The sequence below is a fragment of the Peromyscus maniculatus genome, chromosome 11, assembly GCF_049852395.1.
Source record: "Peromyscus maniculatus bairdii isolate BWxNUB_F1_BW_parent chromosome 11, HU_Pman_BW_mat_3.1, whole genome shotgun sequence".
Lineage (NCBI taxonomy): Eukaryota > Metazoa > Chordata > Mammalia > Rodentia > Cricetidae > Peromyscus > Peromyscus maniculatus.
Genome location: NC_134862.1, coordinates 98716144 through 98738234, shown reverse-complemented (window position 1 = coordinate 98738234; position 22091 = coordinate 98716144). Strand labels below are relative to the sequence as shown.

Genomic DNA, 22091 nt, shown 5'->3' with positions numbered 1-22091 from the left:
TCGGTTTCTGCTGTTGCTCACAGCTCCCACAGACAGTGGGACACACACAGCACAGCTCCCACAGACAGTGGGGCCCACACAGACAGCTCCCACAGACAGTGGGGCCCACACAGACAGCTCCCACAGACAGTGGGGCCCACACAGACAGCTCCCACAGACAGTGGGACACACACAGCACAGCTCCCACAGACAGTGGGGCCCACACAGACAGCTCCCACAGACAGTGGGGCCCACACAGACAGCTCCCACAGACAGTGGGGCCCACACAGACAGCTCCCACAGACAGTGGGACACACACAGCACAGCTCCTACCACAGACAGTGGGACCCACACAGACAGCTCCCACAGACAGTGGGAACCCACACAGACAGCTCCCACAGACAGTGGGACCCACACAGACAGCTCCTACCACAGACAGTGAGACCCACACAGACAGCTCCCACAGACAGTGGGACCCACACAGCACAGCTCCCACAGACAGTAAGACCCACACAGACAGCTCCCACAGACAGTGGGACCCACACAGACAGCTCCTACCACAGACAGTGAGACCCACACAGACAGCTCCCACAGACAGTGGGGCCCACACAGACAGCTCCCACAGACAGTGGGGCCCACACAGACAGCTCCCACAGACAGTGGGGCCCACACAGACAGCTCCCACAGACAGTGGGACCCACACAGACAGCTCCTACCACAGACAGTGGGACCCACACAGCACAGCTCCCACAGACAGTGGGACCCACACAGACAGCTCCTACCACAGACAGTGGGACCCACACAGCACAGCTCCCACAGACAGTGGGACCCACACAGACAGCTCCTACCACAGACAGTGGGACCCACACAGACAGCTCCTACCACAGACAGAGGGACCCACACAGCACAGCTCCCACAGACAGTGGGACCCACACAGACAGCTCCCACAGACAGTGGGACCCACACAGCACAGCTCCCACAGACAGTGGGACCCACACAGCACAGCTCCTACCACAGACAGTGGGACCCACACAGCACAGCTCCCACAGACAGTGGGACCCACACAGCACAGCTCCCACAGACAGTGGGACCCACACAGCACAGCTCCCACAGACAGTGGGACCCACACAGCACAGCTCCTACCACAGATAGTGAGACCCACACAGACAGCTCCCACAGATAGTGGGACCCACACAGCACAGCTCCTACCACAGACAGTGGGACCCACACAGCACAGCTCCCACAGACAGTGAGACCCACACGGGCAGTTTTTTTTTTCCTTCCCTGTCTATCTGCCTCCCAGATGCACTTTTATTAAATTGCTTGGTATGCACTTGTGTAGTGTGTGTGTGTGTGTGTGTGTGTGTGTGTGTGTGTGTGTGTGTGTACACGCGCGCAGGGGCATTTGTGTGTGCACATGAATGTGTGTGCATGTGTGGACGGCAGAAAATGACTTCAGCTCGTGCCCCTTGATGTCCGCCACCTTGGTGGGTTGGTTGTTTTTTGCTGCTATTTGTTTTTAAACACGAGGACTCTCACTAGCCTGGAACTCACCAGGTAGGTTAGGCCAGTTGGCCAGAAAGCTCCAGGGACCCACCCGGTTCTGCCTCCTCAGCACTGGGATTGGGAATCAAACTCAAGTCCTTGCGAGCACTTTACTGTCTAGCTATCTCCCAAGGGAACCCTGGGAAATAAGCAAGCTTCCAGCTGTGAGACTGCAAGGATGCTGTGTGCCTGAGACACTAGCTGCAAGCATCTCGAGCCACACCAGGTGCTAATTCTAAAAGGCATGAAGAACAGAATAAACCGGAGATCAAAAGGCTCCATTAAAAACCCCCAGTTCCAACTTTGAAAATGCCCAAAGGCACCCTCCTGCTATTATACTCAACTCAATGCCTCCACCTGTGTCGGGCGGGGGGGGGGGCGGGGGGGGGGGGACAGAGGTATGTACCCCCCAGGGATGTGTGAGCGTGGCAGAGGCTGAGTGACAAATGGCAGGGTGTGTGCCACAGCCACACACCTGTGGAACGCCTGCGTACTCCACTTTGTTCTTTTCTCTGCTGAGGAAATGCCATCTGACAACCCAGTGACTAAGGAAGATCAAACAGGGCCATTCATCCGCCCCACCCCCACCCCGCCCCCCAGCAGAGGAATGCATGCTTCCCTTTGAGAGCTCCGGCAGAACCACAGAGGAAAGTTGACAACTTTCCATGGCTCCCCACTGCTTGCACAATTAGGTCAACACCTGGGCCTGGCATCTGGACCTTTGTTCAGTGGGACCCAGCCATTCCTTCCAGATCTCCTCCCCTCAGAGTTCAGAGCCTCAGGCAAGCTTCTGCTCTCAGCACAGCTTTTACTGTCTCCATTTACCCTGGTGCCCACACTTCTGGGAAGAGTCCCAGCACATGACGGGAAACATCCCGTCTCAACTCCCACAATCCTCTGTGGCGCCTTCCCGCCCCTGGACGTTCCCCTCTGCTGTGGGTGCCTCTCACATCCCTTCTGTATGTTCTGCCTACGGTGTTTCTTCTGTACTATTCTACACGCCATCCTATTTCATTTCTTGTTTTCCTTCACCTGCTAGAATCTGGGTACCTCAAGGGCGGCCATTCTTCCCATTGCGTGAGAGGTCAGCCACAGGGCTTTTCCACAATGACCATTCCAAGTTCATAAAACAAAGGAAGTGGTCAATAAATACTGACTGACCAGAGCTTGCCGTATGGCATATAACTTCTGTATTACTAGACAAGCGGTTTTGATTATACAAAACGATTACCAGTAGTTGGTCCCTCTGCTTACCCTGTCAGCTCGCATTTCAAAAGGCAGACAGAGGCATTCATCAGCTCACATCTGCGTATCACAGACTGAGTCACTGTGATAGTAACACAACCAAATCACCGGCTACAGAGAATTTACCCTGGACCAGGCTGGGTACCTCTTACTGATGTTCTTTCTCCTTGCTCTTCCCAGTGGAGGTGGGTTTATTCTCACTTCGGATGAGAAGGCCGAGGCTTCCGACCATCAGCTAACTTGTTCAAGGTGTGTGGCCAGTAAGGGTGCCAGTCTCAAGTAGCCTCAGCGCCACTCAGGTACCGCGCGTGTGTGTGTGTGTGTGTGTGTGTGTGTGTGTGTGTGTGTGTGTGTGTTAAGGTTTCCGACCACAGACCACCCAGACAGGGCATGGCGTGGTGGACTGAGGATGTGTCCTCAGAAAAGAATGATGAGGGCGGTAAGCCAAGCCTAGAACATCCCCAATTCAGGCATGAACATGGGCAGCCACCATATGAAATTCAGCACTGCCCAGGGAGACTTTGGGGGAAGATAAAAATACTTCTCATCTTTCCCCCAGACACGCACCTGGCTACTGAGCAGTTAAGATGTGGCCAATGCAACTAGGGAACTGAACCTCTAATTTTATTTAAACTTTAAACTAAATTTAGATATAAACATCCACTTGGGGCTAGTCAGAGTGAGGGCAAATCTAAGAACAATAATCTCAATAGTAGGGAGGCAGGGTAGCTGAAGCAGGAGGATCACAAGTTCAAGGTCAACCTAGATTAAATAGTGAGTTAAGAGTTGGCTTAGGCAACTTGAGACCTTGCTTCAAAATGAAAAACACAAAAAGGGCCAGGAATATATGCTCATCATATTTTAATGTCTCTGTTGGCACCTAAGCTGCATCTCCTTTCTAGACTTCCAGACCTGCAAAAGTCTTCCAGCAGGGGAACGGACGACTGTGGAGGAGGAGCTGCCAGAGATGAGCACTGGGAAGGGGCGGTGGTGGAAAGACTGGCAGGCAGCCCTCAGCCCACCTCAGCTTCATTCAGCCCAGGGAGCATGCTCCGAGAAACCTGTGCTGTAAGCTCTTGGGGGACAGGTATTATATAAATGACCACGAAAGGCCACAGCAGACCTGCCAAGTCCCTCTTGGGGCCAAGCCACAGTTGGGACATGGGACACCTCTGTGCCTCCCCTTAATCCACTGTCTGCTGTATCAACCCACGTGTCTCAGGACAACGCGCTGGAAAGCAGCGTAAGAACCTGGGATCTGCAGTGTCTGCCCTTTAGACTCAGATCCGAACCTGTAACAGTCTCTGTTCATGCAGGCTCCAAGAGCCCTACCTCCTCAGAAGCCTTGGGTCTCAGCCACCACGACGCCCCTCCCACGAGACAGGCCACAGCCAAAGTGACAGCTGACTCTTTCCCAAACACCTCCTCTTCCTTCTGTCCTGATCGCGCCTTCTCCCCTCTGCTCGACCTCTTATACCGAAGTCCTCTGAGACACAGCTGACACCCCAGTCATCCCTGAGCCTCTCCTAACCTGAGGTACGTGTGGTCTCTCCCCAGGTTGTAATTCCTGACCTACAGAATCGCACCCTGATTGACTGGGCAAATCTCACCCTGGGAACATGCACTGCTCTAGATTCTTGTGCAGTTTCATTCCCGGGTGTCTACTACCCAGGTCAGCACTTGGGACAAAACTCAACAACAACAACAACAACAACAACAACAAAAAAAAAAAAAAAACACCAAAGGAAACCATGGTGAGTGGCTGTTTCTAAAAGGAGAGCCAGCGGCTTGCAGCTCAGCTCTTCCATGAGGTGCCTTCTCAATGTATTCAGTCATTGCCACAAAAACTCCTCTCAGTGAAGCCTCCAACCAGGACACAGATCCCCCAGGGGTAACTCCTTGTCTATCCTCCAATCAGCTCAGGAATAGGTGGTTTTACTTCACCGGTTCATTCCAGAAATATGTACCGGCACACACCATGTGCCAGGAGGCAGTGGGCCACAGAGTCTCTGCTTTGGGGACCCCAGACCTGGCATTTTAATTGAGAAAATAAGTAACAAGGAGGAGCAAGTTCAGACATGGAGGGGGCTGGAAAGCGCTTACCCAGGTGCAAGCTCCTGAACAGGACATGGCTGGCGGCCACTGCCCACGGCTGGGCGGGCAGTGAGGCCTTCCTGAGGTCGGGGAACACTGACCTCACAGATCTGGCAGAGCACTTGCCAGCAGGGGACACCCAACGGCCAAGGCCTGGGGCAGTTCAGTATGCTGAGGATTCAGACTGTCCCAAATGTGGAGGGAAGGAAGAGGACCCGGTAGACGAGTGTGCTCATGACAGATACTAACCGTATGTATTCATGAGGTCTTGTCTCTTCCACGGCTGCCCTGTGAAGGGCGCTAACATACATCCTAGCGACGAGTGGCAGCCACAGGCCCATTCTCCCCACACCCTCTCCGTTGTTCTTGGACGGCAGGAACGAAGCAGTGTTATACTACTGTCCTCTACACGGACACTCCCTCGTGCTCAGTGATGCCGTCTTTCCTGTATCTCCTGATTTTTTTTTTTTTTATCTTCTTTTAAGGTCCCGTGTCCGATTTGTGATAGGTCATGTGTTTTCTTATTATCACTTCTGAGTTCCACAGATTTGGCTACAAAGCCCCTTGTCCAAAGTATGATGGGCAAATATTTTCTCCCCATGTGCGCACTTCACTCTGTAAGTTACGTCCTTTGCTGCGTAGTTCATTATGATGCGACCCTACTGCTTTTTACTTGCTTGTATTTTAGGGGTCCTATGCCGGAAACCACTGCCAGGACCAAGGTCTTCAGTCCCCTTGGTCTTCCTCTAACAGTTTAAAGTCTCAGGGCTTATGGCTGATTCTTAACCCACTTGGAGCTGATTCGTATATACTGGGTGAGAAAAGGCCCCCATTTCATCCCTTCTCATGTGGATACCGAGCTCTCCGAGCACAGCGTACTGTAGATACTGCCAGCCCCCTTGCTTGTCCTTGACCTCTTGGTCAAAAAGCAATTGGCTGTTTGGAATTGAAATATTGGACTTATTTCCGGGCTCTATTCCAGTCTAATGGTCACTGTGCCTGTTTCTAAGTCAGAGCCAGGCTGTCGTCAGTCACCACCACGCGGTGGCTTCATTTGGGTTACTACTGTTATGAAGAAACACCGTGACCAAAAGTAAGTTGAGGAAAGGCTTAATTTGGCTTCTGCATCCATCATCCAGCACCGAAGGAAGTCAGGACAGGAATTCAAGTAGGGCAGGGACCTGGAGGCAGGAGCTGATGCAGAGGCCATGGACAAGTGCTGCTTACTGGCTTGCTTCCTATGACTTGATCAGCCCATCTTCTTATAGAATCCAGGACCTCCAGCCCAAGGATGACACCACCCACCATGGGCTGGGCCCTCCCCCACCACTCACCAATTAAGAAAATGCCCTACAGGCTTGCCTACAGCCTGATATTATGGATGAATTTTTCTGGTATTTTCTCAATTGGAGTTCCGTCCTCTCAAATGACTCTAGCCTACGTCAAGTTGACATAAAATTATCCAGTACACATGGGAATGTATCTTAGGGTCAGGAAGCACGATGTCCCTGGCTCTGGTTTCCCTTGGCTCAAGATTGCTTTGGCTACTCGGGATCTTTTGTGGATACACATGAATTTGAAGTTTGTTTTTCCTATTTCAATGAAGAATGGCATTGTGATTTTGACAGGGGTTGCATTAAATCTGTAGGTGACTTTGGGATGCATGGGCATTTTAACACCAATTCTTCTAAACCACGACCCCAAAACATCTGTTTGTATAATCTTGAATTTCTCTCATCAATGTGTTATAGTTGTTAGTGCATGAGTCCTCCAGCTCTTTCAGTGAATTTATTCCTATGCTTTATATGTTTTTTAGGCTCTGATAAGTTGGACTTGTTTCTGTATATGTTCACCAGTTTTCCTCCATCTCTTATCTTCTTTTGTGGTTCTGAGGATTGAACCCACAGCTACACACACTCAGCAAGTACTCTCCAACTGAGCTGCCTCCCGTCCACTCTCAATACTTGCATTCAAATGGTACTAGTAGCCTAGCTGAAATAGTTAGGGCAATAATGAATGAATGAATGAATGAATGAATGAAAATGAAGATCTGCACAGGAAAGACAGAGGTAAAATAGTCTGTATTTGCAGATTATATGATTGTGTACATACAAAAAGTACAGATTCAATCAAAAGAAAAGAAAAAAAAAACACTATTAGAACTGATGAACTTAAAATCAACCCATAAGACTTGGTGCTATTTTCATATGCTACCAAGGTTCTATCTGGGGGGAAAAAATCAGAAAGTGTCTTGACGTGAGAAGAGGCCCCCTTATATTTCCGGTGCTTCATTACAATTGTCTATATTAAAGTATGCAGACTTCCTCCAGGAAACACAGAGAATTCAAAATAAAAAATGAAATGTCCAAGGAAAGTAAAAAAACAAGGAAAAAAAAAGAAATGAACTCACCATAGGAAACAGGACATATTCTCGGAGGAACTCTTGGGAATCAAATTGGTGATAGTCTCCAAAATCCGCTGAGAAGACAAGACAGGGAAGCAACAGCAATCGTTAGTGAAGACACAGAATAAAACATGGCAAGCGTGTGCCCACGTATACCTGTCTACGGCGTTCTCTCTGCGGCCCCATTAAACAAGATTGGTGGGTGCCAAGACGTATCTGCTGTTGTCCCTACTTTTACCTAGCAACTATCTGTATTGGAGTTTAAACCCCTCTAGATGGCTTTTAGGAAGAGTGAGGAAATTTGGAAGCAAGCCCAGATGGCTATTTAAAGACTTTAAAAGCAACCAGTGTGTGCTTGCTGAGTGTGTACCAGGTTGGTATCCTATGTCTGCCAAGGGGACTTTCTAAGTCAAGGTTAATATGGAGAAATGTAGCTGTATCTACAGTGTATCTACAGCTGGGAATCCCCTCGGTAAATCACCCTTGGCAAGCAACCTTGAAAATCTTCACACCTCCTGAACACATTTACATGTCACAAGATACCAGGAATTCTCTTCTTCCCAGTGGCCATCTCATGATGGTATGCTGGGCCACGAACTGAATCGATGGAAATGCCTCTGCCCGCAGAAATGTCAACACTAGGAGTCATAGAGACAGCCATGATCCCCTACAGATGGCATGCAACCATCGCTTGGATGAGGAGCTCAGAACAGCACAGATGACCCACAGCCTGCTTCCAAGTTCAATCACAGGATAGCTCCAATCACCTCTTTCATTTCTGTGGGTGTGTCTTTCTAATGGTCCAACAGGAATTGTTAGGAAAATGAGAGAGGGGAGAGAGGGAGAGAGGGAGAGGGAGGGAGGGAGGGAGAGGGAGGGAGGGAGGGAGGGAGGGAGGGAGGGAGGGAGGGAGGGAGGGAGGGAGGGAGGGAGGGAGGGAGGGAGGGAGCGCTGTATGCATGTGTGGATGCACTCCTCCATGTAGGCACATGAAGACAAGAGGCCAATCTCTGGTATCTTTCCCAATAGCTTCTGCAACCTTATTTAAGAGACAGGGTCTCCCACTGACTCAGAAGTTCACGGTTCTACCCAACAAGTCCCTAGGGTCCTCCTGTCTACCCTGCAATGCGTGCACAGATGTGTCTGACTGTATGTGGTTCTTGGGATCTGAATTCAGGTCCTTATCCTGGCACACCAGCACTTTACCAACAAACGATCTCGTCAGCCCAGGAGAACGATGGTTCAAACATTATACAGTTAGAAGTTTCATCAGACAGGCAGAATATCCCACCAACTTCCCCAAGGATCTCACAACACGCAGGGTGCCCGGAAAACGCCAAATGAATGAACGGTGAGAGGAGGAGCAGACACGGGAACAGAAAAGAAAGCTTTTTAAAGAAGGAAGGCCCAGTTTGAAGATGAGGGACATACTGGGTTTTCTCCATCCTCTGGTGTTACTGTAATGTCCCTATTACTACTGCTCCCACTGCAACTGCCCACCATTTCTTCTCTTTCTGCTCCTTGGGTGGACAGAGGAACAATGTGCAATGGACATTTTCATCCAGAGTGACATGTCGAAGGGAGCCATCTCTCCAGACATTAGCACTCAGAGGGTTCGAGTTCAGTTCCAAGTATGAGACAGGAAGTGCATATACACACTTGTAGGCAAAATACTTATACACACAAAAATAAAAATCTTTAAAACAATTGTACACACTCTTCTTATTTTCAATATGAGCAAATGCATTTAAACTACCATTCAAAAAAAATTAGAGAATACAGATCTGGAGATTGGCTCAGTGGCTAAGAGCATTTGCTGTTCTTCCAGAAGACCTGGGTTTAGTTCCAAGCACCCATGTATGGTGCTTTATAGCCACATGTAACTCTAGCTTCAGTGGATCTGACGCCCTCTTCTGGCCCCTACACACCCGGAAACACGCTCACACATGTACACATAAATAAAAATTTTAAAATACAAAGCACACATAAACACACAGAAAATAACACACTCTACAATGTAGAGAAGGTTAAAATAGCCAGGAAGGTTGAAAGGCAGGTTCACTCCAGCTCACGTTCCTTGTCCCATGGCCACCATCGATTCAAATTTCTCAAACTCTGTGACAGTGAGGTACAGAATACTGGTTAAAGCTATTGTACTTAAGTAGTGGCAGTAACTCTTTCACATCACAGGATGTGACCACACCGCACAGTGGAATAATCCTGAGAAAACGTCTCCCACACTCTGAAAGGCAGCCTCAATTACAGGCTGGACTTAAAAACTATTTCTTCCGTTAGAACCGTAGTGGAACCATAATCGAACAAGCATGGCTGACTTATAAGCTGCTTGGAGCAATCCACCCTCCTGCCACCCCAAATCACTAACTTTTCATCTTAATGCAAAACATCCTGAAATGACCAGGGAGCCTCAGCCAGAGGTCGCTCAAGCGAATCTGAACGTTCTCTTTGAAAGGGCACGCCGCGGGAGAAGACGGAAATCCGCAGGCTGCCTGCCTTACCTTGCACGGCTAAGCCGGCTAGCCGGATGACTTGCTCCAGTGTGCAGCGTAAGCGCCCCTCCAGCACATCCTTTTTGACTTGCAGGTAATACTGATATCTGTTACGGGAAGAGAGAGCAGCCGTAAACACACACACTGGGAGTCCACAGCAGGATGTACAGGTGACAGCGGTGGCGTCATTGCTACAAAAGGTGGACAGTGACCTCTGCCCCTGTGTCCCTCTGTCCGCTGTAACAGGTGCTGAAGCCAGTTCACTGTGAGAACATTCTCATCCTGATGGTTTGTTTCTGGGACCTCGGGATGAACTAAGACCAAGAATGTCCCGGAAACACTCAACAGCACCTGCTTTCAGTGGCTTAATTGTCAATTGGACAAAAAATCTAGACTCACCTGACAGATGGCCTCTGGGCATGTTTGTGTGGGGGGGACTATCTTGATTATCTAACTGAGGTAGGAATAAAATTTTAAAAAAAAATGAATCTTAAAAAATAAAAATTTATAAATGCAAAAGTCTGGTAGACCAGATCACTAGTTGGTCAAATTATGTGGAATTCTGTCGAAGCGTTTTCAGAGCCAGGCTTCACCTCACATGTTTGAGATGTAAGAAAAAGATGATTTGAACTTTCCAACCTGGAGTACCTTTCCAAAAGCAAAATAGAGATAGACAGAGCGAGCGGCCACATATCGGGTCGCTAGTCTGGGGGATCCCCCTGCTTTCAAAACTGCTCTCGGGATGACCCAGACCTTCAGAGACCTCCCGAATCCAGGAGTTTACTTCTCAGACACAGCTTCTGCAGAGCTGTGCTCTCACGTTCTCTCTCCGACCGGACTGCCCTGCAGTGCCACCAGGTAAATATGGACGGCAATCTGCTCCTGGTAATCATTGTTCTGTATTTTACTTTGACGACTCTGTCTGGGAACTCAAGGTCACCCAAAGCCTAGTTTCCCTCGAGACAGACACTCGGGTAGGAAGTGATTGTTGTTAAGTAGACCTGCACTGTGACCCCCTCACCTAGTGTCTGCTAGAGGATAAGACTGGCTCTCCAGCCAGCCATCCCAGCAAAGCCCAGCTCTCCTATAGGGCAGGGCAAAAACCAACCAACCAAACAAAAAGCCATAAACACACAAAAAACCCAAACGGGTTAGTCTTTGGTGGGAAAACCTTAGACTCAGATCTGAAGAGCAAATACAGGGAGTGAGTCCTTTTAAATCAAACCTAACGTACAACAGAAAACCAACTTTTGTTCTCTACTCCCACCTGATATTTTACCGGATGAATTCTAAGTGTTTCACAGGTTTCACCGTCCAGTCAGGGATTTCCTCCTGCCCATAACGTTTGTCTGTATCAACGAACGATCGCCACCGCGCTTTCGAAGCCAACCCCCAGAGAAGCTTTGCTCTGCTTGTCCACTGAAGGCCACCCCTCCTCGGGCACTGCTCTGCCCTTGACTGTCAGCACATTTCTGGTTCCTCTTTCTCCCCAAGTCCCAGCACACAGGAAAGGAATGAGACACAAGAACTTACGGCCAAAGTCAGTGCGGGCGATGAAACACCACTTTCGTCAACTCTGATGGTGCTCAGACTAACAGGGAGGAAATATCAGGATCAGTGCAAAACCCAGTGAAATCTAGGGCACTCTGTGCGTGAGCGTGCGTGTGTGTGTGTGCGCGCGCGCGCGCGCGTGCGTGCGTGTGCGTGTGTGTGTGTGTGTGCGTGTGTGCGTGTGCGTGTGCGTGTGTGTGTGTGTGTGTGTGTGTGTGTAGGGGGAAAGAGATTGGTTCTTAGGGAGTTTAGTGACAGTACTTGCCGTGGAAAAGGAAGCCTAATGATCTACGTCCTCATGGGACTCTGAACAGATAACACTGAAGCACAACTTTATACAAACTTAGAATCTTGAAGAGAGTAAATCAAAATACCCAACACTAAGAATCCTGATGGTCACAGTCATGTCCCCTGGCATTCTGAGCTCCTCTGTGCAGAGCATCAACGCCCCAATTCATATTTCCCAGTTTTCATGTTTCTCTCCAAGAGATTAATGGTTCCCTGCAGTGGCCACAGCCCAGTGCTTGCCTGTCTCTCCTCTGAGCCCAGGCTGCAATCCTAACCCCGGTTCCTCTGCTCCTCCGTATTCCAGGAACTCCACCAAGAGTCCACCATTATCCCCTTTGCGTGAAGGAACACACACCTGCTCAACTACACGCAAAGCTTGCACAGCCTTATTTCAATACACGAAATGCTGGTGTTTAAAAACCAACACCAGGTGTGGCTGCATGAACCTGTAATCCCAGCACTCAAGGGGCTCAGACAAGAAGATCACAAATTCAAGGCCAGCCCAGGAGAAGTCTGGGCCAGCCTGGGCTACACAGTGAGACCTTGTCTGAGAACAAAATGAAACAACAGCTAACTGACAACATACCCTATTGGTGCACCTGCTGGGAGGAAGCTCAGGAAGTCTGAGGAGAGAGGGAGGGGACTCCAGAGGGATGTTGCTCATCTTAGAACACTGTATGGCCTTCTGAGATCTACACCTGCCCTTCAAGGTTCCGTGTTCGGAGACCTCTGGCATCTTGCTCACTGCGTCCCTGGGCCCTGGGCCAGTTCTCCGGGGAACAATACCTCGCTCACTCCAGGTAACCTTCTCTTCAAGAGACCCTGGGAAGTGCCTGGGAGTCTTTTGTGGAGGAGCTTTCATCTCTGCGACCCCAGCAGTTCTTAGAGGGACGAGACAGAGTCAGTAAGAGGGTCCTTAAGTTATTAAACCCCTTTTAAGTGCCAAGAGTTCACTGTGGAAGCAGATAACGTCTTTGAAGACGAGCCACTTCGAGTCTGAAGATCCTACTTTCAAAACTGAGAGAATGAGAGCAGAAAGAGGGCCGAGGAAAGGGGTAAGCCCCACGTGTCTCCCCAGCCACGTTAAAGGGAATCGAAACCAAACAACAAAACCCACTAAGTACCTAAGAACAGGCTCTCGGTCTAGAAAGAGCCTTCAGGTTTATTAAAGAAAGCTACAATGGGATTCTGAGAACCCACCAAAGTGCGGGTGTGTGCTGGAGCGGGGTGGGGGGGGGGGATCTGAACTGGGAAAGGAGGTAAAAGCTCACCTCATCCCACTAATGACACAACGTTTGACTCTCTCCCGTGACATCCCTTCTCTATCATGGGTGGTTTCCACTTTCATTTCTTCAAGTCAGAGAGGCATACAGGTGTTAGCACGGACCTAGGAAGTGCTTCCTGGGAGCATAAATGCAAAATATGCTGTCACTGGGGGAGGACCAGGCCTCAGCCTCTGCCTCAGCTCCAGGGGGTCGTGGGGGGGTGGGGGGTGACCAGGTGACCACAGCCGGCCACGACCCTGGCCAGCACGGCTCTTTGCTACGCTGTCTGATGGGGCAGTCCTTCAGTACCTCGGGGAAATGTTCGTAAGGATGTCTTCACATTGTGTGCCAGAACTGACACTGTTCCCCATGTCACTCCTGCAAGTGAAAATGGCCAGCCAAGATGCTGTAGCAGATTCTCTTGGGGACGAGACCAATGGCCCAGGAACCCACTAGATGCACTTCTCCTGAGTGAGCCTCATACTCGGGTGTCCGTCCACGTCCTTTTCTTTGGTTGTTGCTGGTTTTCAGACAGGGTTTCCCGTGGCCCAGGCTGGCTTACAACTCCCTGTGTCACTAAGGATGACCTTGAACTCCTGCTCCTCCTGTGTCTACCCTCCAAGTCCTGGCATTAGAGGCACGAGCCACCGTGCCTGGTACACGATACCAGGGGTCAGGCCCAGAGCCGCTTCACGCTAGGGATGCCCTCTACCCACCGGGCCCCATCCCCAGGCCACATATGCGGCAGGGTCTACTCAGATCATCCTGTGGCAGGAAACAATGACTCCAGTCCTACAGCGAGGAACACTGGAATGTTCCTCACACGTAGGTTGGTGTAGACGTGTGCTTGGATGCAGAACGCCAGAGCTGTGTGCTCCAGCCTGGAAGCCATCCAGACCACAGAGACCCCCGAGAAGCCATGGAGATGTGTGCTGTCACCGCGTGAGACTGTGGCGGTGTCTAGTAAGACTGGGAAAAAAAAAAGAACAAAATTTGGACTAATCTGGAAATTATTTGCTCGGCTTACTTTCTCACTGAAAGCCCCTTTGTAGAATATAAAAATGGCGTCCCGGAGGATCTGAGAGCAGAAGCCAGCATTCCGTTTTTAGAATCGCTGGGTTTCTCTCTGTTTTGGTTAGAGATACAACTCTAACTGCAGTAAAGCAAAACCGTGGGTCCTATTTTGGAAACATACAATTTCATGGAAGTATACTCCACCCTGTCAGCACTGTGGGTGGAAGGGAAAAATCCAGCCAGCCAATCCTTCTGCCAGGAAACAAAGCACAGCCAAGTTTCCAGAGGGGACCTCTGTGAATCTGAGCTTGCAAGGAAATGTTAAAACATTCCTCATCTTCAGAGCCCTTGGAACCCCCATCTGGCTGCAGAGGCCCAGGGACAGGTTTTAGGTTACAAGTTGTCGGCTCTCCCTGTAAGAATCAGGATATAATTCTACATGTTGAATAAAGGTGCATTTTCTCATTTCCTCTTTTTGGCTTGATTTTTAATGTAAAGCAAAAATTCATCTGTTGAGTGAATGCTAGTCTCTCTGGGTGGTGCAGACAAGGGTCCCAGCAATCCTTGTTGCTAAACATAGTAAGTGGGAGCTGAGAGATGCTATGAGCTTGGCTCTGGAGGGGTCCTTTATCCTGAATGTTCCTATTCCATGGCACAGACAACTTTTCCAACTTCCTTCTTCTTCTAAGATTCTGAACTGAAAGTTGGTGTTTATTTTTAAATGCTAAACTTAGCCAAGTCAACGGAGCACTGAGTATTCTGAAAGAGGTATTGAGAATTCCCTCAAAGTCTACACGCAAACATTTATTCTCTGTGTTTTAAGATGTGCGGCCGGGACCCCTCACCTCCGCTTTCATTCACACGTGAGGAATCTGAACCTTCTGTCTGTTTTATACTTTCAGACCTGCCTCGTCTACTTGAGAAATGCCTCGTGGTAGCCTACAGAGCTGGGCCTGTCTTACCGCAGAACCAAGAAATAAGTGCCAGGAACACAAAAGCTTCGAGAATGTGTTTCCCACCCCTACTCAAGTCGAATCCCTCCTTCCAAGTCCAGGGCAACAGACGATCCCCAAGTTGGGAAGAGCCCATCACAATAGCAAAGCCTTCAGAGCTGCTGGATTTGCCCTGACTGCCACCCAAGAACACTGGCATGCTCAGGAGTGGACGGAAGCAGAGGAATGGCGGGCTGTTATGGGGCTGGAGGTGCTCGCTTAGAGGACCACACCACCTCTCCCCGCCCCCACTCACACACAGAGCACTAGCTAGCCTCACTTCCTGATAACAGTGTTGGGCCAATGGAGTGTGAGTACAAGTGTCTGGCACCCTCCAGCAGGCACCTTCAGAGCCCGTGAGATTCCTAATTCCCTTCGCCCTCCTGGGGCTCCTGTCTCCTGGACAAAGACGACACTGTGAGGAACTTCAGCCTCAGGTGAAAAGATAAAAAGTGTGAGTGTGTGTGTGTTGGGGGGTGGGGGTGCAGCCCTCTGATGATGAGTGCCGGAGAGATCTGAAGGACATATACGGATGCCGTAGAGTTGGTCCTAAATAAGTAAGTTGGGAGAGATTTTAACAACCACGCCCGCCCCTTCCGATGTGGACAGCAGGAAACCGTGCTCAGAGAAAATGACTTGCCCAAGATAACATCGTTTCTTAAAGCCAAAACCAGATGGCATCCGAGCAGGGCCAACCACAGACATGAGGGGAGCGGAAGCTGATTCCCAGCATTCCTGGTGGGCCCCCCAATTCCCTGAAGTCCCCAAATGAAAACAAAACTGAAAGCACCACTGCCTGTGCTTCTGAGGAAGGCAGGAGGAGGCTGGGCCTTCCCACGCGGTGGCCTGTGTGTGCCTCCGCCCGAGGCTGTCCTACAGTGCACTGCAGGGCGTGTTTCGTGTGCGGCTGAGAACTCTCCAGGTCTCTTTTACGCGGCCTGCAGCCAGGTGGCCTAAGGCACTCTGAGCTGTGACCACCGGCCTCTACCTCCAGTGTCTTTGTGTGTTCCCATCTACTTGTTCCCTCTCCACAGCTGAAATCCAGCTCAGGCCACTTCTCTCCCCAGCTGAGGAGCCAAGATGGATGTCACAGTTGTAGAAGGACAAGTTTACACTCTGAAGCCTTCACAGAACTACGGAGGATCAGAGGGGGAAAGGTCACTACTGTCTTGATTTCTAAGAGCTGGGTAAGGTTTAAGATGTCATTTCCTGGCTAGAAACCTTTCTTCACAACTAGCATTATCAGAAAGCCCTTTTGCTGGAATGGACTGACACCTTCTCCCCGGGTGATAGAGAATGCCTCAGAAAGCATCCTTTCGGTTTGCTGTACAAGCAAGAACAAAAGGCAAGAGGAAAAGAATCAAGCCGTCCTAGGATTCTGGAGTAGGATGGAGCGAGCTGAGCTCTCAGACTGACTGGGGTTGGGTAGCAGCTGGGGAGGCGAAGCTCATCCATGCATTCCAAAGGCTGTTCTCAGCGGCAACTGGAAATACTGGGCAGGGTGGCCCAGAGTGCTTTTGTCCTCCATGTCCAGATAACTAGGCAGGCATATATAACCAGACCTATCTGGCCATCTCCTTCCCTGGCCCAGAGCCCTCAAAACCCTTGGGAAGAATTTCAGTTCAACGACTCCTGACATAGATAATAATGTGTCTGGTACCTGGTCTGCACGCTATCTGAAAGCTTTTATGTTTGATGAATGTCCGAGCTGACGGTCAATTACAACTGTGCCGGCAGCAGTACAAAGAGAACACTCGAACAACCACGGAAAACAAAATGACCCCCAAGAAAACCAAACAGAAGGAAAGGAGCCAGCCCCACAAATGACAGTGATGACCTTAAAAGGGAAAGCCTGTCTTCGGGCCTCACTCACAATCACAAGCTAACCGATGTGTACTCGTGAAAACAAACACACACACACACACACACACACACACACACACACACACACACACACACGTTTCCCTCACGCACATAGGCAGGGTTTCCTTGGCACGTGCTCTAGTCCACGAGGTCTCCACAGCACCTGATCAGTGATCACCTTCCCTCACCAGAGACACCTAGCTTCTTCGGGAGACTACGTTTCTGTGACTCAAAGGCTTGTAATTCTTTCCTTAAAAGGACAATGTTTGTTTAAATGCGCACACACACACACACACACACACACACACACACACACACACACACACACGGGCCCTGAGCGCTGGGGGGAAAGACCAATGGCAGCAAATATTGCGTAAGAAGCAAGACAAGCCCCGACGTGACCCACACTCTCTGCTCTTGAACTCGAGTTAATTATAACAAATTACAGGGACTCCAAGTATAGTATAGAGAGACCATAAACTCCCTAATAGTGGCCTATATTGAACCAGGGTTCTGTGTAAAAGAAGAATTCAGTTTCTACAACACATCACAGGGCAAGAGGAAATGTCCCAACTCCACTTCTCTATGTCAGTGGACACAGATCGCCTCACGTTGATCCTATATGTAGGACTAGAAAGGGCCAGAGGCCTGCTGTGGCTGAAATGTTACCGGCTAGAGAACCATGACGGCAGAAGCCTAAAAAATACAGTGGTATTGGTGTCAAAATAAAATTTGTGTTTGTTTTAAACTACCTTAAGATCTCTCATAACTCAGAAAACACAGTTTTATAGTTTCTAAGAAAGTTATACAGAAATATTCACGACTGCCGCACAATTATGGCCCCCAGGTACAGTCAAGAAAATTAGGGATTTAAAGTCACACAAAAAATTGTATATGAGAAGTTGACTCAGAAAGTAAAGGTGTTTGCCAGGTAGATTGTTTGGATCCCTGGGATCTACATGGTGAAAGGTGAGGACAGACTCCTACAAATTGTCCTATGACTTCCATATAGATGCTATGACATGCACACACACACACACACACACACACACACACACACACACACACAAATGTAATAGAGAAAATGTAAAACCCTTGGATATGAGCCAGGCGTAGTGCCACACCTTTAATCCCAGTACATACAAGGCAGCAGAGGTCATTCACAGCCCCACGGTCCTTCCTCCAGCCCCTAGTGACCCCCAGCACCCCCCAGCACCCCCAGCACCCCCCAGCACCCCCAGCTCTGAGTGCTCTCCCAGTCCTCCTGGGCCCTGCACTGCACAGCACAGTCTCCTGCACAGTCTCCTTGGGGACTTTCCATATCAGCACCTGGAGGCTCAGTGAGTGTCCCGAGGGGGGGGGAGACAGGGAGGGGGGGAAGGAGGGAGGGAGAGAGAGAGGGAGGGAGGGAGGGAGGGAGGGAGAGGGAGGGAGGGAGAGAGGGGGAGAGAGAGAGAGAGGGAGGGAGGGAGGGAGGGAGGGAGGAAGGGAGAGGGAGGGAGGGAGGGAGAGGGAGGGAGGGAGGGAGGGGGAGGGAGGGAGGGAGAGAGAGGGAGGGAGGGAGGGAGGGAGGGAGGGAGAGAGGGAGGGAGGGAGGGAGGGAGGGAGAGAGGGAGGGAGGGAGGGGGAGAGAGAGAGAGGGAGGGAGGGAGGGAGGAAGGGAGGGAGGGAGGGAGGGAGGGAGAGAGAGAGGAGAAAAATGAATCACTTCCCACTAAGGTTGTTAGGTGTGATGTCTGGGACATGCAAGAGTTTCAGAAATGTGATGTATAACTTTGGTCTTAAATGCTCAGAAGCCTGAGGCAGGAGCATCACTTGAGAACAGGGGTTCAAGACCATGGGGGAACACTGAGAAATCCAGTTCAAAACCAGTTTGGGCAGGCTAGATGATCACTGTGTAAAAACACCTGCCACATAAACCTGACAACTTAAGTTGAATCACTGGAATCCATGTAAAAAGCTAATGTGGTGGTGTGCATAACCCCACACCCACTTCTACCACAACATGGGGGTGGGGGAACCGAGGCAGAGACGGAAGAATTGCCTGGGAGTTGGTGGGCCAGCTAGCCTGGAGGACACAGAGGGACACTAGGAGAGACCCTAGTATACATCCTGCAGACCCTTCCTCAGAGGGATGAACAGTGAGAAACAGCTCCTGAAAAGCCGTCCTCTGAGCATGCGTGTACACACACACACACATACACACACACACACACACAATCACACACATATCACATACACACACATGCACAGACACACATCACACACACATGCACATACATACATCACACTCCACACACACACACACATATACAGACACATCACAATCACACACATGCACAAACACACATATCATATACACACATGCACAGACACATGCACATACACACATCACACACACACACACACATATACAGACACATCACAATCACACACATGCACAAACACACATATCATATACACACATGCACAGACACATGCACATACACACATCACACACACACACACACACACACACACACACAAAAACACACACTAAATTTTAAAATAAATTTCATAAATACAGCCTGTTGCTCAGCAAGTACAAAGGCTTAAACTTTTGCACACCAGCAAAATGTCTCAGTGGGTAAGGGGACTTGCCTGCCACCAGGCCTGACGACCAGAGTCCAATCCGTAGGATCCACATGGACAAGGAAGGAGAAGGAAGGAGAGGGAGGGAGGGAAGGAGGAAGGGGGAGGGGATGTGGCTCAGCACTAGAGCACTTAGCACGCGCACACACTTGGACTCAGTCCTCACCGTCCCAGAGTGTGGAGGAGTGTGGTTGTGATGCTTGTGCTCACAGTGAACAGTGAGGGAGGGTGAGCTTCAGTCCTTCACGCCAAGGGGAGAAACATTCCTGTACTGCAGAGTGTGAACTGAGCTGCCAGTGGAGGGGGTTCAGACGCTGCCACGTCAGGAACCAGCAGCCTTACAGAAGGAGATAAATCAAGACGTGGGCAGCCTGCTCGCTCATTAACCAGCTCCAGCCACTCCTCTGCACTCCAGTGGCAGTGCAGAGAGCCTTCGATTCCTCTCACGCTAGTCCTAGATGTGACTCGACTCATCTGCCTGAAACACACACCTGCCTGCCCCGAAAATCATGTGTCCATGATATTACCTCCCATCCACCGTGGGAAAGGGAGCTTAAGTTACCCTTGGAAGCATGAGTCACCTGCCCAAGGAGACGTCTTTCTGGTTACAAGCCAGGCTTGCGGCAAGAAGTCAGCAGAAATGCCTGAAAATGTGGTTAGCACTCGGGGGATAGGGGGACCGTTAGTAATATACCTGGTATGAAGAAGGAGGACAAGAGAGACCGAGTGACAGGGCCTATGCTCTTCCTCAGAATCCTTAACTAAAGGCGACATCACTGCCAAACGGGGTCTGTGTCTTGTCGGTGAAGTCATACACCCGAAGCGAGGGGGAAATACTGACTACAGGCTTAATAGATGTTTGAAGGAGCCACGAGACAACAGGCTTAATTACTTATATATTCCCCAGAAACTAAGATAAAAACAGAGAAAAGGTTCAAATCTTCCAGCTCATTCTAAGTGACTGCAGCCAGACTCTTGACCGACAAACTTGAGACCGTAGATGGAGGTGGAGACCACCGGGTACCAGGCTTCTGCCCCCTCCCACCCCGATTCCTGCAGGAAAAGCCCAAGAATCAAGCCCCTTTCGGCTTCTGTAAATGCACCATTCTGGACTCCCAAGCCTCAGCCACATGCTGGAGTGGAGGAGAAGCTTCCACACCGGCCAAAAGGTAAGTGACGTGCCTGGTCCCGGGATGCCTGCCGCTGTGGGGGGCTTCAGTTTCAGCTTGATGGTAAACATTTTCTGTTCAGAATGATGGATAGAAAATCCGTCCTACTCGGTCTGTAGTCGTCTGGACAGCCCCAGGCTCTACACAGAGTGATTTCCCTGTGTCTCCGGTGTCTTCACGTCATCTCAGACCTACAGCCTTCAGGACGCTAAGATTTCTATTTACACGCACGGAACTGGAGGTGCACAGTTCTCAAACGGAAAACAGAAAGGAGAGAAAAAACTACCCCAAGTCTGAGCCACGACACAGCATGAATCCACTGGCCACTGATGAAATGTCCAGTGTTGGATATGCATAGTTCCCTTATAGAATCTTCAGAAGTGGCTGGAGATATCCAATGTGGCAACAACTGCCGAGGATAAAACACCAGAGCAGCAAATATGTCACTGCCCAAGAACCTAGCATCTTCCAGGCTGCGGTTTCTGGCAAAACTCTGCCCGTTTTCTCTTCAGCATGGAAAGGTCTCCCTATAATCCTGTTTTTCAAATCCCTCTCAGGCTCTTGAGTAACTGTATTCTTTCATCCTTAGAGATTGACTTTTCTAACTGTCTCAGTAGCAACAAAATCTTTCTAAAAATTTTCTCTTGTGTATGTATGCGTTGTACAAGTGCACCATGATGTGTGTCGGGGGGGGGGCGGTATATTTGCATATATGTGTGGAAGCCCAAAATTGTTGTCTTGAGTTTTCCTCCATTCCTTCCCACCATTCTTTGAGTCGGGGTCTCTTAACAGAACCCGGATCTCACACACGTGGCTAGTCTGGCCAGCCTGGTTGCTGCAGGGATCCTCTATGTTCTTATCTTCTGAGTCAAGACTACAGCCAGACCACCATGGCCACCCAGTGCTTCTGTGGGTTTTGGGGCTCTGAAGTCTGGGTCACAGCAGGCTGTTTAAGCACTGAGGCATCTCCTAAGGCATCAAAATTTTTTATAACCCTGAACACAAAGATAATTTTAGGGTAGAAAAATAGTTGACTAGATTAAAAAAAAATGATGAGTCAAAGTTTCATAGGAATGACTACAAACAGATAGACAGCAAACTTTTGTTGAAGTTGTAGGCAGGGGTAGAGAATTGTCAAGTAAAGAAATGTAATTCCCATCTTCTATTCCATAAGGGAATAGCCGCAAATACATTCCTCCTCTCAGCCTAGGACCAAGAACTGAAAACCACCCACTAAACCAGAAAGGGAGCACATGAAATATGTCCTCCATAAACCAAGAACTCAAAGGCAGTGTCATAAATCTTTGATATGGAATGTCCCAAGAGGCCAAGATCCCTAGGGTGGCTCTATTGGGAGGTGACAGAACCTTTAAGATGTGGGGCATGGTGGGAGTGATCGAAGTCGTGGGGGAGGGGCTTGAGGCCCACGGACCCAGCCCTCCCTCCTCCTTACTCCTTCACTCAAAGAGGAATAGCTTTGCTATCATGTGCTCCCATCAGGATGAACCGCCACCCAAGAACAGGGTCAACCAGTCCTGAACCGA

At 49.8% G+C, this 22091-nt stretch overlaps 1 protein-coding gene across 4 annotated transcripts in view; it reads right to left on the bottom strand.

The window, feature by feature from the left end:
* The window catches only part of Ptpn14 (protein tyrosine phosphatase non-receptor type 14), a 146658-nt gene that overhangs the window by 41850 nt on the left and 82717 nt on the right, over window positions 1–22091 (bottom strand). For 3 of the 4 annotated variants that reach the window (XM_006972081.4, XM_042258826.2, XM_076548193.1), the window contains exons 4-5: window positions 9784–9881; window positions 7274–7341 (exon numbers count right to left, since the gene is read on the bottom strand). In XM_006972081.4, coding sequence (XP_006972143.1) covers window positions 7274–7341; window positions 9784–9881 — 166 coding nt within the window. Of the gene's footprint in view, window positions 1–7273; window positions 7342–9783; window positions 9882–11041; window positions 11405–22091 lie in introns of those variants that run through there. The other variant, XM_042258827.2, reaches the window with a different exon arrangement.